Source organism: Microcebus murinus, chromosome 18 (genome assembly GCF_040939455.1).
Source record: "Microcebus murinus isolate Inina chromosome 18, M.murinus_Inina_mat1.0, whole genome shotgun sequence".
Taxonomy (NCBI): Eukaryota; Metazoa; Chordata; class Mammalia; order Primates; family Cheirogaleidae; genus Microcebus; species Microcebus murinus.
The window spans coordinates 47,480,533-47,497,848 of record NC_134121.1 but is presented as its reverse complement, the minus strand read 5'-3'; the positions used below and the strand labels follow the sequence as shown (position 1 = coordinate 47,497,848).

Genomic DNA, 17,316 nt, shown 5'->3' with positions numbered 1-17,316 from the left:
AATAATGTATAGCCAATCACAAAGCAATATTATTTCTGTAAACCAATGGGAATTCCTAAAAAATAACTTTTGTAATTGCCCCCTCTCCTGATTCATCCTTTTTTCTTTTAAAATTGAAACCCCGACTTTGTTCTCTGGAGCACTTCCCAGTGTTTCCTGGGCTTCAGTCCTCAACCTTGACTCAAATAAACTATCTACCTATATTGATTTTGCCTCAATTTCCTTATTTAGGTCGCCAAAGTCTATTCCCACTCTAATCCACCCAGCATAATCCTGCTGAAAGAATAGGGCACAAGGCAGCCAAAAAATCACTTTAGCCCCTTCTTGGGGGTATAAGTACTTAAGCAAGAAAAAAGAAGGAAAACAGTATCTAAAGCAGTGACTAGAGATGGCTGGTAGAGAAGGAAACAGTATAGCTCTGTAAGGGGTGTTAAAGAAAAAGACTTCCCTCCAATGTCACCCAAAGGAAGGTAGTGACCCATTCTAACTAAATTTCATCTGTATAAAATATGCTAACCAGAAAGGGAAATTTCCATTCAATAGGGTAAATATGAGTCCCACATCTAACCTAGAGACGTCTTGACTAGAAAATTAACCTTCAAAAACTGTCTTCAGCAGCACATACTAAAATTGGAATGATACAGAGAAGATTAGCATGGCCCCCGTGCAAGGATGATATGCAAATTCATGAAGTATTCCATATTTTTAATATTCTGAAATAAAATAAATTTTTAAAAAACACAAAAATACCATTTTCCTCATCTGCTGAAAAATAAAATATTAATAGTTCCCCAGTTTACTCTTTTTTGCGGGGGGGGGGGGGGAGGGGAGGGGGGAGGGGAGGAGTGCATAAGAAGCAGAAAGGAAATCTGAGAAAGCCTATTATGAGTGCTAGACACAGCCACATCTGTTAATGCATCTAATTATCTTAGTCATTTTTTTCAAACCAAATAAATAGAAGCTCAGAGAGTAATTTGCCTAAGGACCTATAACTAGTCAGTGCCAGAGACAAAACAAAACCAGGCCTCTGAATTTCCAATCCCTTACTCTTTCCAATACACCAGAAAGCCTCTGCTATCAAAATAAAAAAAATGTCTACCTGCCTTTTGAGATTTTTCATAATCTGGTTACCTAAGTAACTATTTTCACTTTTAATGCCTTAACTCTTACCAGTCTGATCTTATTTCTCCTCCTTCACTTATGCTACATTTTCTTTTCTTCTAATTCTACCCATCCTTCAACGCCCAGTTTAAACCTTTTATTCCTTCCATGAAAACTTCCTCATCTTAATCCCAATTAATTTCCCTATCCTCTGAATTTTTACATCACTTATAATAGGCAACACATAATGTAACACTCTTTATTACACTGCTTGTCCTTTAAATATATCGTAATCTCCTTGAGGACAGTGGCCACTTATTTCTTGTGGCCATCCTTCCAAATTTCCTCCGATTTCCCCCAAAGCCGTGAGTAGGTACCTCTGGAATGGATGAATGATCTAAACTCAACAGACAAATACTTCTTGATTCATTAAAGTTAGCCCCAAACTCTGGTGATTTACCCTGTGCTTAATCTACCGCACACCGATTAATCCAAGAGGGCGGAGCCGCGAATCGAGAAAGTAGCCCCGCCACGTCTCACGCCCCTCCAACTCCCGCAGGCCACCCCTAGCCTGTTGGTTGCTGATTGGGCGTGGCCCTGTCTAGGGAGGCCGATTGGGCGTGGCGTGCGTGGGTGAAGGCGTGGCTTAGAAGAGGCACCTACGTGCTCGGTCAGACTCGGTAGTTTCCGGTAATCCTCGACCATTTCCGGTAACTGTCGCCTCCTCCGCCGACACGCCTCGGGTATTTCCGGCCTCTTTCGCGTTTTTCCGTCTGGGTCCCTCTCGGATCTCTCCACTTCGGGTATTTCCGTGTCCCGCTCGGAGGTGCTCGGCAATCGCTCGGCCTCCCCCATCCCCCGGTAACGGTCGCTGGTGAGTTTAAATGAGCCGGGGCTGGCCGGGCCGGAGCCGCTACGGGGGGGGCCTGAGGCACTGCAGAAAGTGGGCCTGAGTCTCAAGGATGACGGTGCTGCAGGAACCCGTCCAGGTAATGATAACCCCTTTTTCTGAGGCTTGGCTCGCAGCCTCGGTCGGGAAGCAGCGTATGGCCACTCCGCGGCCTGGTGCGGCCTAGGCCCGGCTGCTTCTCCCGCCTCCCCTTCTGCCGGGACCTGCCTACCTTTCCTTACCTAGGAGGGCTTGGCCGCAACCTAAGCCGTGTTACCTCTGGCCCTACTTTACTTCTGCCCCTCGGGTGAGCGGGATTCGGCGATTAATACCGTCTTTCTCGTCGGAGCCAACGTCTGGCCAGCCCCTCCTGTCAGTCGAGGGGCCTGGCTTGGCCGGGGTGTAAGAGATTAGGGGCCGAAAACGCGCCCCAGTGGTTCTCTTGCCTAAAGGATGATTGAGAAGCACATTTGATCAGAGCTTATATGGTATTCATAATGGTAGGGCAAGTTTTGGAGGGCGGGGGGTGCTTTTGTTTTTGTTTTATGTGAGAGGGTAGAGGGAGGGTGAGATCGATATTTTTCATACTAATTTATGTTTGCTAACAGACTAACTAGCCCACGTTGCCTTTCTCTCAGTGAATTTCCCACTGGACAATGATGATTTGAGAAGACAACTCCAAGGCTCAGTGCTGAGGTGCAAGCGCCTATACAAGGGGAGGGGTAGGAAAGGACAAATCTGGTTTTTTTCATTACCTGTGATGGGGATCAGGAGCATTTTATTGTGCATGTTTATAAGACGTTCAGAAAATGAAAGATAAATAATGTGGTTTTCCTGTCCATTTCACTGTCCCGACCACACCAAGGTATGCTTTGAGGCACAGTACTCTGTTGGCATAGAAGAAATCCTATTGGATTTTAAGTGTGTGAGGCAATGCTAAATCATTTTTCCCCGCTGACATCTGAAGAAACTTCATCTCTTGTCCCTTGGTAATGGACCAGTCTGAGAGACCATCCCACCATATGATCTTTGACTTGGTCAGAAAAGTTGACCTCTATCAATTGCTGTCATGGAGTAGTAGACTTTATTTTGAAGTTATAAAGCAAACTGATTTTAGAAATTACTTCATATTCTCCTTAATGGACTTGTGGTATCAAATAGTAAATATTTTAATACATCATTATTTCTGTATTTCCTTAATTGTTCTAAACAGCATGAAATACTCATTTCTCCTAGTTTAGCTTCTTCTCCAGCCCTTTACATGTAGCAGATATTAGTGTTTAAATGAATACGATGCAGGATTCTATCTAGGACTTTTACCTGTTTGTAAGTTGTATCAATTCTGCCAGAGCTATTTCTTTCCATCCAAATTCCTCTTACTAGCTCAGAGTCCATTTTAAAACTTTTTGAGGCCTAACATGAAATTAAATGGATAAGACATTACTCAAGTTGTTTAATTTCTATTTCATATTATAATTTTTGTCTTAATAATGAATGATTCTTTTGTCTTCTCTGGCCACAAAAGTCTTCTCAAGTGATAAACTAGTTGCATTGATAGCATATAACCATTTTTAATAATAATTTCAACCTGTATAAAAGCACAGAAAACGAAAGAAATATGTATCCCATTTCTAGGTAGTATCCATCAGGTTTCCGATTTTTCCTTAAAATACTCTTTGCAATAATACACTTTGATATGTTGAAGGCTTAAAGGTCAATTTTCCCTCATTTTTTTCACACTGGCTTTGTCAATTAGATTTTGGGATGGTGGGAAGACATTTTAGAATTTGGTTTGGCGAGATTTTTGGCTGTTATTTATAGTATAAGGAGCCATTCAAGAGGGGATTTAGGGCCGGGCAGGTGGATCACTCAAGGTCAGGAGTTTGAAACCAGCCTGAGCAAGAATGAGACCCTCATCTCTACTAAAAATACAAAGAAATTAATTGACCAACTAAAAATATATAGAAAAAATGTTAGCGGGTATGGTGGCACATGCTTGTAGTTCCAGCTACTCGGGAGGCTGAGGCAGAAGGATTGCTTGAGCCCAGGAGTTTGAGGTTGCTGTGAGCTAGGCTGATGCCATAGCACTCTATCCTGGGCAACAGAGTGAGATTCTGTCTCAAAGAAAAAAAAAAAAGACGGGATTTAGAGCGGTGTTAGGAACAAGCAACTTTGGCTCCACTGATAAAGAAAAATAATCATGGATAGTGCTGCAGAGGGGAAAGAATTAGGAAGAGAATAAAAATAGAACAGATAAGTAAGATATCGTCTTTTTTTTATGACAGATTGCATGTATTTGGGAAGGAATGAAAGTAAGCTGGAAAGTTATTTCCTTTCTTGGAATGCCTCAGGGTTAATGGTTTTATTAGGCATAGGAAAAAGTTGACAGAAAAGATGAGCAACTGTTTTCTGCTTTTTTTTCTTTAAAGTTTTAACATGGAATAGCCAGTCTAATATACCATATATTCCTAAATTAAAGCTCCTCCCCAAATTACCTCTCAGAAAAGTATTTACTTTATATTTGAGTCTTTACAAAAGTCTCACATGAGGCAGAAGTTCTGTCAGTTAATTTTACTTTTAATAACTATTTGGGAAGACACATTCACCTAAGTGACTTTAATGAGAGCTTATTTGGATGTTTATAAATATCACCTGATATAATTGGTTTTTTGAAAAAGAGGCAAAGGGCCTGGTGCAGTGTGGCTCACGCTTGTAATCTTAGCACTCTGGGAGGCTGAGGCCAGAGGATCGCTTGAGGCCAGGAGCTCAAGACCAGCCTGAGCAAGAGCAAGACCCCATCTCTACTAAAAATAGAAAGAAATGAGCTGGACAACTAAAAATATATAGAAAAAATTAGCAGGGCATGGTGGTGCATGCCAGTAGTCCCAGCTACTCAGGAGGCTGAGGCAGAAGGATTGCTTAAGACCATGAGTTTGAGGTTGCTGTGAGCTAGGCTGACACAGTGGCACTCTAGCCTAGGCAACAGAGCCAGAGACTGTCTCCAAAAACAAAAAGAGGCAAAGACATATATAGATTTATTGATTATTCCTAGAAGTAAGACTTCACAGAAGTGTTTGATGAAGTTGTAAACAAGCCTTTTGAAAATTGCTTTAATAAGCACTGTAGTAATTGGGTACTATATACACAATGCTGTTTTAGAGATGATTGGATAGTGAAGGGTACTTTTGACTTGGGATGACTGGGGATAGCATTGAAACACGCATTCAAAGAGTATCATAATTTGGCTACTATATGAGAAATGTAATAGAGGGGGCTGGCAAGAGTAAAAATGGTAGTTTTAGAGATGACAGTAACCTAGACTAAAGTGGTGGCAGTGGAATAGGAAAGAAATAGGTAAATTTGAGAGATGTTTTAGAGGAAGAAATTCAAGAAATATTTGGGAGGTAGAACCAGTGAGACTTGGAAATTGATTAGGTGTGGGGGAGGTTATCAAGAATGATTGCTTGGATTTCACCATTTAAAAAATGGGAAATCCTTTGTGGGGGCAGATTTGAAGGAGGGTGACTAATCTGTTTTGAACAAATTAAGTTGGAAATTATTTGTGAGACCACCAAATAAAAATATGGAGACAAGGTGGGAGCAGTGCCTCATGTCTGTAATCCTAGCACTTTGGTAGGCTGAGTCTCCAAGGCAGGAGGATCACTTGAGGCCAGGAGTTTGAGACCAGCCTGAGCAAGAGCAAGACCCATCTCTACGTAAAATAGAAAAATTAGACAGGCGTGGTGGCAAGCACCTATAGTCACAGCTACTTGGGAGGCTGAGGCAGAAGGATTGCTTGAGCCCAGGAGTTTGAGGCTACAGTAAGTTATGACGACACCACTGCACTCTAGCCCTGGTGACAGAGCAAGACCCAGTCTCAAAAAAAGGAAAAGAAATATGGCAACATAACCCCTAATCTTTTGAGAGTTCTAGTGTTATTGGGAAGATAAGAATGCTTAACAGGAAAAATTGGATAAAGTTACAAGTCAGTAGATATTTTATTGTGCAGATAATAATAAAGGAATTCAGATAAGAAAAGAGATCCTTGTAGGCCAGAAAAATGGGAAAGGTCTCTTGAAGGAGTAAATCTTAAAGCTTTAGAAAATGGGAAGAGTTCAAATTGATAGAGAAGAATAAGAATGTTCTTGACATGGAATGGCATGAGCAAAAGCTCAAAGTTGAGAAAAAGCATCAGTCCCCAGGCTTTTTGGTACCAGGGACTGGTTTCAGGGGAGACAACTGTTCCATGGACTTGGGGGGTGGGCGGGGCTCAGGGTTGGGGACTGCAGATTTAAAGAGAAGAGGACAGTAACATATTACAGCCTTGGCTGGAATGGAAATTGAAAGCAGGAAGAGATAAGGTTTTACTGGTCAGGTAGAATCAGGTTATAGGGGACTTATCCAGGCTGAGAAGTTTAGATATAATGTATGTTGGTAATGAATAGCCATTATGTGAATGGAAGAGTTTTTGAGCAGAATTATGTAATAAAAGCACTTTGGGAATACTAATCTGGTGCCATTAGGAAAGAGGGAAGAGACAAGAGTTAGACATACAAACTAGTAGAATAATCCAGCTACATGGTAATGTAAACCAGGATTTCTTAATCTTTGTAATATTGACATTTTGGGCAAGCTGATACTTTGTTAGGAACTGTACACTGTAGAATGTTTTGCAGCATCCGTGACCTCTACCCACTAAATGCCCCCCTTGCGGCACTAAATGTTGGGGAAAGCAAAGTTGCCCCGAGTGAGAACCACTGATGTAGACCTAAACTAAATTAGTGTTCTAGAAATTAGATTATAACATGTAATATGAAAATTCAACAGTGATTTTTTTTCTCCTTATACCTTCTTATATTATCTGAAGCTTTCATTATCCATTTGTTTTGTGATCTAAAAAAAGGCAGCTATTTTATTTTTTCACAACAAAGTATAAAAAAATTTGTTTTGCAAAAAATTTTCTATAACAAAAAAGAGGCTGGGCGCAGTGGCACACACTGTAATGCTAGCTCTCTGGGAGGCCGAGGCAGGAGGATTGCTGAAGGTCAGGAGTTAGAAACCAGCCTGAGCAAGAGCAAGACCCCGTCTCTATTATAAATAGAAAGACATTAGGGGGGGAAATGGGCATTTATTGAAACCTTAAAATCTGTACCCCCATAATATGCCGAAATAAAAAAAAAATAGAAAGAAATTAATTGGCCAACTAATATATATAGAAAAAATTAGCCGGGCATGGTGGTGCATACCTGTAGTCCCAGCTACTCGGAAGGCTAAGGCAGCAGGATTGCTTGAGTCCAGGAGTTTGAGGTTGCTGTGGGCTAGGTTGACACCATGGCACTCACTCTAGCCTGGATAACAAAGTGAGACTCTGTCTCAAAAAAAAAAAAAAAATTTTTCTATAACAAAAAAGATAGTGAAGTCACGTTTAACTCTGAGTACAACTTACAAAGGTTTGTTTATATTTAAAATAATATTTCATATTTAAGAATAGCTAGCAAGTAAGGAACTTTACAACTGTATGCTGTTGGTTAATTATCTTTTAAATTAATGCAACGAGTGACCCATTAATTTAATTGGGGGATTTCTCTTAAATATTTTTTGGGTGGAGAGGAGGAAAGAGTGTTTCTCTGTTTGGCGTCATAACTTTCTTCTAGAAGCATTTCATCCATCGGGCTTTAGTTTGTAGAAAAAACTCTAACAATAATGCACTGACTGATGGCTGTTCTTTTAGGGGAAGGCTCACACCATCAGTTGGGCAGAGGAGCTGATTTTAGCTCTGCTCACCATTAGATACTAATTTGTAGTGCCTTAGAGACTAATCCCTTCCCTACTCCAGTCCCCTGTAAGAGACACCACCACTCTGATTGAGCAGAGTGGGGATGGAAGCTGTATGTGAGATTCTCTAACTGGCAAGTTTTACTTCTGGGACTTACAGAAATTTGAGTTGACTGACCTCACTGTCTCTTTCTGATGCTCTTAATAATTGGCAGTAAAGGTACAATATTGTTCTGAGTCAAGCTTGATTTTTAAATCAGAAATGGATAGAACTCTTAAATATGATGCTTTTTATCTCTTTCTTTTCATTAATTTTAAAAGAAAAAATTCAAAGTTCTAGGGCTTTATGGCTTTAATATATATGTGTCAAATTTTCCAGGTGATCCATAGTACTAAGATAGCTGGTGAATCTTTTGGGTCTTTTGTGGCTTGTATGTTGCAAAAGAAGCAACTGTAGCAGATATGCTGGGGAGCTGTTATGTAATGGAAGCTATAAATCATATTTATTGAATTTATGTTAAGAGATAGTCAAAGAAAAGGTTTTAAGTGCCTAATGTGTGCCAGTCAATATACTAGAAGCATTATATATGTATCATTTCATTTAACCCACAGAACAACTCTAAGAAATAAAGCCCCAGTTTTCAGATGAGGAAATTGAGGCCAAGAAAAATATTTTCCCCAAAGTCACATTACTGGAAGTGCTGGCACACATGTTTAAGCGCAGGTTGTTTCCAACATCAAATCCTGGGTCTTCTTTCTATTTACCATTTTCTTTCACTTACAGCAAAAATAAACACATGGGTGTTTAGGAAACCCCCAGATTTCATAAAGGAGTAATTAGGTGGTAATTATTTGTTTTATAAAATAATAATTCTGTTTATCACAGTTTCTTTCAATAGAGACTCCCAGAGATCCTTAACTATTGAATATACATCCAGTAATACAGGCAGACTTAAGGCTAAGACTAACATATAAGAATGCCGGCTGGGTGTGGTGGCTTGCACCTGTAACCCTAACACTTTGAGAGGGCAAGACAAGAGTATCACTTGAGGCCAGGAGTTCAAGACCAGCTTGGACAACATAGCGAGACCTTGTCTCTACAAAAAAATAGAAAAATAGCCATGTGTGGTGGTAGTTGCAACTACAAGGGAGGCTGAGGCAAGTGGTATTGCGTGAGCCCAGGAGTTTGAGGTGACAGAGAGCTATGATGCTGCCACTCTAACCAGGCAACAGAGCAAGACTCTGTCTCATCTCAAAAAAAAAAAAAAAAAATACTAACAGTGGGGTGACTGCCAAAAGGTAAAGATCATTTGTTTTTTCATTTGACATACATTTTCTAAGCACCTGCTTTAAAAGTATATATTAGATGCTGGGGGTGTAATAGTGAACAATAACATATGTACTCCCTACCTTCCTGGAGTTTATAATACAGTGAGGAAATACTCTCTTAATTAATATAAAATTATAGCATTGAGAAGTATTACAAAGGAAAGGTACTCGGTGCTATTAGAGTGTATAATAATCATGCCTAATCTCATTTGGGGGTCCCCAAAAAAGCCCTCTCTCAGAAAGGAATTTGAAGGAGGACTTTCTAGAATCTCATAGTTAGAAGAAGGGAAGAGTGTGCCAGTTAAAGTGAATGGCACATATAGAGGACTGTGGCAGGAGGATAACATGGCAGATTTAAGCAGCTAAAAGAATGGTGTTATGGTGCTAGCACATACGGCATAAGAGAACATGATAAAAGATGAACTGGAGAGAGAGGTAAGCATGGACTATACCACCTTGCCTAGTCTAATGGCTTTAGTTTTTATCGTAAGGGCAAAGAGAAGCCACTAAAGCATTTTAAGTAAGGGGGCAACATGATCAGATCTGATTTGTGAAAAGCCCACAGAGAGGGAATGGCTTATAAGGTGGAAAAGAATTGAAAGAGGCCAATTAAGACACAAAGTAATCTAGGCAAAATGCAGTCTGCTTTAAAAATGTAAATGTTTATTATGTTTCTTCTTTTCATTATTACTGTAGTTGCCTAATTTCAAAAGTGAATGTCATTTTGAAAAATACCTATATGCGTGTTTCCAGAACCCTAGGTCATACCTGGTCTGGTAGAAACACTAGAAAACCAGATCTGAGAGTTTAGAATTTAATAAAGCACAGAGCTAGATTTTCACACACCTATGTTGGAGATAGGTGTTTTTAACCTTTATTTTATAGATAATGAAAGCTCAGAGAAATGACTTGGTCATCTTGATTAGTAAGTGGCAGAGGGATTCTCTTTATCTGCCATGGATTGGGGTGTGGAGATCATACTAAGCATTGAAAAAATAATTGTTGAGTCAAATTAGATTTGCATGCCTTTTAGCCTGTTGTTTTCTGAGTGACATTTTTTGGGTTGCTATGCAATCTAAATGTTGGAATTCTCAGAGGAGAACATCTATAGTTTATCACATTACCTTTTATGTATCACACTGTATTTTGTGTATCTCTTTGCTATGTTGTAGTGTAAAGGAGATGTAGGCTGGATAGTGGTGATTTTATATTCACTCCTTACTAACCCCACATATTTTTCTTCTAAGGTTCAGCTTCCTAATTGTATGATAAGAAAACAAAAGCACCCACAATGGCAGTGACCAAATGGGTACCTGTGGGTAATGTCTGGCTTATTCAATTTCTTATTTCAATAGATACCTGAAAATCCAAAATATTTTAAGGCTTTCTGTAGCCCACCTGAATAACTTTATTTTCTCAAACTAGTTAGGTTTTTATGTTATTTTGTTTTTTGCTGAAATCAGGATCATGTAGCAAAGTAGATGGGGTGCTCAATGAAAGTTTACTGGATGGATGAATGATATTTTTCAAAAGTGGTAATAACACCAAGTGGTATGACAAAGTAAATGATCTGAGTAGTATGAAGAGAAGTATACAACATGCTCTAAACTGGTACTAACTAGAAAAGTCTGGGTATCTTCCAAGTATTTTTAGATCACACCACTAAGATTTTATTGCCGAAAGCCTGATCTATTCCAACCCCTCTGTCAGACTTTGACCCACATCTCCTTCCCAGATTCTTCTTTTGCTTTTTAATGTTTTGCTTATTGTGGCAAGGAAGAACTAGATACTGTTTTGTATTGTTTTATATTGTTAACATTAATGTTCCCTTTTATTCATAGTAGTAAAAGTTAATTATAGTAAGACTGTCTTAACTTGTGTTTTAACACCAGGTTGGGTTTCTAAAAGTTTGTATGTCAGTAAATGCAAAATGGATTCAGAGTTCCAAAACACACATTCATTCAGCAAACATTTATCGAGCATTTACTATGTTTGAAGGCAGTTATCTAGAATAATTAGGGAAGTAAGTAGTTAACTAGGATAATAAAGGAATTACAGAGAAAAATAGTCTGGTTTTTGTCCTCAAGAAGTTGAGGGCAAAATAATAGCCAAATAACCAAGTAATTCTAATAAACAGCCTGATATAAGAAAGCATAAACAAAATTATCCAAAACCTCATAGTATGGAGTGGTTAATAATTGCATGAGATAGATCTAGGAAGGCTTTATGAAAGGCAAGAGAACATGCAAGCTGAATTTTGAAGAAAGAATGACTAAAATCTCAGGAGGAGACAGAAATTAAAGATGAAGAACAGATCGAACAGAGGCAACAATGTTAGCAAACACTTTGAAGTATGAAAATACAGTTAATTTTTAGGGACTAATGGAGGATTTTTCTGATTCTAGACAATTGGCAGCTTTTGTGGGATGTGAAAACAGCTGAAAGAGGGAAGCTGAAGCTAGATGTGATTTGAAAATCTTACTAAGGAGTTTGTGCTTTATTCCATAGATATGGTTTTATAAACTCTAGGTCTCTCCAAGAGGAACCATTAGAAGCTTTTGATCAGGGAGGAAGACTTGATGATGTCAGGAAGATGATGAGTAGCAGTAGCTAAAATTTATTACATAATTGTTAGGTATGTGCTAGGAATCGTTACATATATACTCAACTGGAGTCTTATGGTTTAAATGAAGAGACTAAGACTTAAGACTTAAGAGCCATTACATTACTTGCCCATGACTAGTAAGTTGTAGATCAGGAGTTTGAACATAAGTTTCTCACTATCATCTCCTGTCTCCCAGTGAAGATATTTGTGTTTGAAGAAGATAATTCTGGGACAGAATTGAGTTCCAACATAGCTTGCAGGCAGGCTATTTGAGTTTAAAGGAAAGAAGATTCTGTTATGAAGATTCTGCTAGAAAAGAGGGAGGGGATAGGTTCTAGATACCTTTCTTTAGGAACAATTCTGTAAATGATTCACTAACCAGCCCATGAAGACCTTTTAAACCCATAATGTACCAAATTGAATTACCAGTGCATTATTCATCATATACTTACCCAACATTTGTGGATTAACATTGGATGAGACACCCTCTTTGGCTTTGAGGATTTTTTTGACCAAGGAAGTTTTTAATTAGAATAAATCTTTTAGATCAGCCTTTTCAATTTTTTTTTTTTTTTTTTTTTGAGACAGAGTCTCACTTTGTTGCCCAGGCTAGAGTGAGTGCCATGGCGTCAGCCTAGCTCACAGCAACCTCAATCTCCTGGGTTTAAGCAATCCAACTGCCTTGTCCTCCCAAGTAGCTGGGACTACAGGCATGCGCCACCCAGCTGATTTTTTTCTATATATATTAGTTGGCCAATTAATTTCTTCCTATTTATAGTAGAGACGGGTCGCACTCTTGCTCAGGCTGGTTTCTAACTCCTGACCTCTAGCAATCTGCCTGCCTTGGCCTCCCAGAGTGCTAGGATTATAGGCGTGAGCCACCTCGCCCAGCCAGCCTTTTCAAATTTTAATATGCATATAATTCGCCTGGGGATCTTGTTAAAATGTAAAATGTGAAGTCTCAAAGTTTCCCAAGAATGGAAAAACAAGCACCACATATACTCACCAGCAAATTGGTATTAACTGAACAGCACCTAAGTGGTCACATAGGTACTACAGTAATAGGGTATTGGGGCAGGGGGGAGGGGGGAGGGGGGTATATACATACATAATGAGTGAGATGTGCACCATCTGGGGGATAGTCATGATGGAGACTCAGACTTGTGGGGGGAGGGGAGAAATGGGCATTTATTGAAACCTTAAAATCTGTACCCCCATAATATGCCGAAAAAAAAAATGTGAAGTCTGAGATTCTACCCAGTCTAGAAAACTCCTAGCTCACTGCAGCCTCCAACTCCAGGGCTCAAGTGATCCTCCTCCCACAGCCGCCCTAGTAGCTAGGGTACAGGCACATGCCATAAGCCTGGCTAATTTTTCTATTTTTTGTAGAGATGGGGTCTCATTTTTGCTCAAGCTGGTCTCGAACTCCTGAGCTCAAGCAATCCTCCTACTTCAGCCTCCCAGAGTGGTAGGATTACGGTCGTGAGCCATTGCACTCAGACAAGTTCATTACTATTCTTTTTTGAGGAAATAGAAAAATACACTTTTGGACTAAGTCATTGACTACTATTAGGAATAAATATTTGCTTATTTAACAAAATTTATTGAGCTTTTTCTGTGTTCAATAATCACTTAACATAATATAGATGTATAGTTATAATATTAGCTAGTGATTGGTAACCAGATTTTACTGGCTTCATTATAACCCTTATTAAGTTATTCAAATTATGAATTTGTGGATATGCTAAAAATAAAAGATTACTGTGTGGTATCATGATCAGTTGTGAGATATCTAAAAAGTAGTTTATTACTAAAAATTTGTAAGTTTATGAATGATCTATATTTTAAAAATTAATTGGAGACTTTCATTCCATTAGATTGGTAAAAATTTTAATTTTAGTGTAGGCATGGATGTGGAGTAATGGGAACTCTTATTATTAATGAGAATGTAAATTAAACCAGTGATTTCAGAAAATGATTTGACATTATCTACTAATGATGAGCATGCACATGTTCAACAACCCAGTAATTTTATTCCTAAGTATATATCCTAATTTGTAGAGGTTCTTTTTCATTTGTTTGTTTGGTTTGGTTTAGGGGTTGTTGCTTTTTGAGTTTTTTTGTTTTTTTGAGATGGTTTCTGGCTGTGTTGCATCACAACCTCAAACTCCTGCATATCAAGCCATCCTCTGGCCTCAGCCTTCCAAGTAGCTGGTACTACAGGCACATACTACTGTGCCCAGCTGGAGAGATTCTTAAACATGTTCCTCAAGAGATGAATATGAGAATTTTTATTGCAGTATTGCTATAATTGCAAAAAAACCCCAAAACATTTTGGTATAATTATACAATGGAAACACTATTCAGCAATTAAAATGAATTCCAGCTATACACATCAAGGGTGAATTTTTAAAATACAATGTTGAGTTTCAAAAGCAAGTCATAACAATATATACAACACATTGTATTTAAAGAAAGTTCAAAAACGGGAAAATAAATGTTATACTGCTTAGGGATGATATGTTCAAATGTATAAAATTGTGAAGAAAAACAAAAGAAAGGTCAACAAAATTCAGGGTGTCCATGTGTCCCATCTGGTGCATTTCCTCTTCAGAGCAGGAAGAGGTTATACTATCAAAAAGGAGCACGTGAGGCCTTCAAAGATACTGGTAATATTTTATTTTTTGAGCTCAGTGGAGAGTATATAAGTCTAAGTGTTTTTGTTTATTGTTTTTTTTTTTTTTTTTTTTGAGACAGAGTCTCACTTTGTTGCCCAGGCTAGAGTGAGTGCCGTGGCGTCAGCCTAGCTCACAGCAACCTCAATCTCCTGGGCTTAAGGCATCCTACTGCCTCAGCCTCCCGAGTAGCTGGGACTACAGGCATGTGCCACCATGCCCGGCTAGTTTTTTTTTTCTATATATATTAGTTGGCCAATTAATTTCTTTCTGTTTTTTAATAGTAGAGACGGGGTCTCGCTCAGGCTGGTTTTGAGCTCCTGACCTTGAGCAATCCGCCCGCCTCCGCCTCCCAGAGTGCTAGGATTACAGGCGTGAGCCACCTCTCCCGGCCTGTTTATTGTTACTTAAGATGTCCTTCTGTCTGATATATACTTGATGTTTCATAATTCTAAAACATATTCAAATAAAGGCTATTTCAATGATAACTTTACTCATTTGCATTCCAATATGCTTCCTTGAGTGGGTGGGAATTGGGTGGCATTAAAGGTAATAGGTGGGAAAGTTTTTATGGGAGGATGACATATATTCAAACATCTCCTTCATGGGTATCAAGTAATGTGGTTGGGAACCACTGCTATTAAGAGCCTGCAGTTTAGTAGAGTAGCAGGCCTGTAAACAAATATACATTACAAACTGTAATATATAGTATGAGTGCTCTACTATAAGATGTGTGTTAAAGAAATGGCTAGAGATGAGCCAGGAAAGCTTTATGGAATAGATGTTATTTAACCTGGGTCTTTAGAGATGAGAATTTATAAGGGGAGGTTGGTGAGGGAGCCCACATTACCTGATGGAGGAAATGGATGTGCAAAGGCACCGAAGCCTAAAAATCCATGGAGTTGAATGCGTAAATTAAGACATGTTAGGAGCCGTGCTCTGAGGAGCCTTATCTAACAGTCTGTGGAGTTTGTTCTGTGAGCATTGAGGTTTCATCACTTAATTAGGATTATTAATTTGAGAATTATATGCAAAGCTCTGTGATAGTAGTTACCTTGATACTTTGTATGTATGTATATTGATGTTCTTTTTACTGCATTTACAGGCTGCTATATGGCAAGCACTAAACCACTATGCTTACCGAGATGCAGTTTTCCTTGCAGAACGGCTGTATGCAGAAGGTTTGTCATCTATTCGTTTCTATAAAACTCTATAAATGAATAAAATATATAGAATTCTATCACTTTTTATGACTATAACAAGATTTTAGGTATCACTTTTTTGTTTTTTCTTTCTGAATGACTCTAGTTCATAAGAACTTTTGTATTAGTTAGTTCTTACATGTTGCTTTTAATAACTGTAGAGTTGATTCAGGTTTGTGCACTATGATTTACTTAATCATTTTCTAATCTTTAGATATTTTTTCTAGGTTTTTTTATTATTATTATTATTCGAACAGAGTTTATATTCTGTGGCTAAGAGCATGGATTTAGAATCTAAAAATCCTAACCCTGTCACTTAAATACACAGTTTTATAACATTGGACAAGTTACTTTAATGTCTGCACATCTCAGAATTTTCATCTGTAAAATAAAGATAATAATTATATCTTAAAATTAAAAAAATTAATAAGATAATGTATTTAAAGCATTTGGCACAGCTATCTGTGTTGGTAATAAATGCTCAATGAACAGTAGTAATGTATGTTTTGTTTCTGTTAAGTTATAATTTCTCTTAACTATTAAGTTATAATTCTCTTTTTAAGATGCTGGTATAGGTAATTGTGTGCAGCATTTTTTATTTTAGTCATTTCCTTGGGTTATATACTCGAAAATGGAATTTATAAGTCAAGAGTATGATCATTTCTACAACAAATTACCTTTTGCCCAGTTGTTAACCCAGCAGAAAGAAGGTAATAATCTGGGGTGTCACTGACAGCATAAGAATACAACTTCTTCATAATCCTATCTGTATCAGATTTGACCATTTTGATGCATTTTTGTTTACTTGAGAAATGTGAAGTATTTGACTTATGTTTTCACAACTATTACAAATTTGAAGTATTTTCTCAGGTATTCAAAATTTGTTCTCATTGCTGTGAGCTAATCTTTGTTTATTACATATATACTTTGTCATTTGTAATTTTTTTTATTGCCTCATTTGCTGGAAAATTATATACAATAAATATATGGTTCTTGGTAGTCTAAAATATTTTAAAGAATTTATAATATTAGTATATTGAGTAAGATATGAGCCAGAAATTATTTTATTTCACATTAGTATTTAATTTAGTCAATATTGTATATTAAGTGGTGCTTTTTTTCTTCCCACTTAGTATTTTACTTGGTTTTATCTTAAATATTTAAAAATGTTTGGCTCTGCATCCAGAATCTCTCCTCTGTTCTATTAGTTAATTTTTTGTTTTTAACCCAATATAATATCATTTTATAATTTATACTTTATACTATCTTTTAATATTTAATAAGGCATACCTCCTGTCATTGCTTTTTTTCCTTTCCAATTCATTTTTTTTTTTTTTTTTTTTTTTTTGAGACAGAGTCTCACTCTGTTGCCTGGGCTAGAGTGCTGTAGTTTCAGCCTACCTCACAGCAACCTCAAACTCCTGGGCTCAAGCGATCCTCCTGCCTCAGCTTCCCAGGTAGCTGGGACTACAGACATGCTCCACCATGCCCGGCTAATTTTTTATATTTTTAGTTGTTTGGCTAATTTCTTTCTATTTATAGTAGAGACAGGGATCTCGCTCTTGCTCAGGCTGGTCTTGAACTCATGAGCTCAAGCAGTCCTCCCGCCTCGGCCTCCCAGAGTGCTAGGTTTACAGGTGTGAGCCACTATGCCCGGCCCCAATTCGTTCTACGATAAGAAGTCTTTACCCTTTTTCTTTTTCACTCTTTCATTTTTCCATGTGCATTTTATTATTATTT

At 38.1% G+C, this 17,316-nt stretch overlaps 1 protein-coding gene and 1 non-coding gene across 6 annotated transcripts in view; both read left to right on the top strand.

Annotated features, from left to right (window-relative positions):
* Window positions 1-604: 604 nt before the first annotated feature.
* Window positions 605-707, top strand: LOC142862255 (U6 spliceosomal RNA). The gene has a single exon (XR_012913331.1). It is a non-coding gene; the product is annotated as a U6 spliceosomal RNA (small nuclear RNA).
* A 1,195-nt stretch (window positions 708-1,902) lies between these two features.
* CDC27 (cell division cycle 27) overlaps window positions 1,903-17,316 on the top strand; it is a 69,811-nt gene continuing 54,397 nt past the window's right edge. For all 5 annotated transcript variants that reach the window (XM_075994657.1, XM_012751079.3, XM_012751078.3 and 2 more), the window contains exons 1-2: window positions 1,903-2,090; window positions 15,480-15,555. In XM_075994657.1, the coding sequence (XP_075850772.1) occupies window positions 15,488-15,555 (68 nt within the window). In that variant the 5' untranslated portion in view covers window positions 1,903-2,090; window positions 15,480-15,487. The remainder of the gene's footprint in view (window positions 2,091-15,479; window positions 15,556-17,316) is intronic.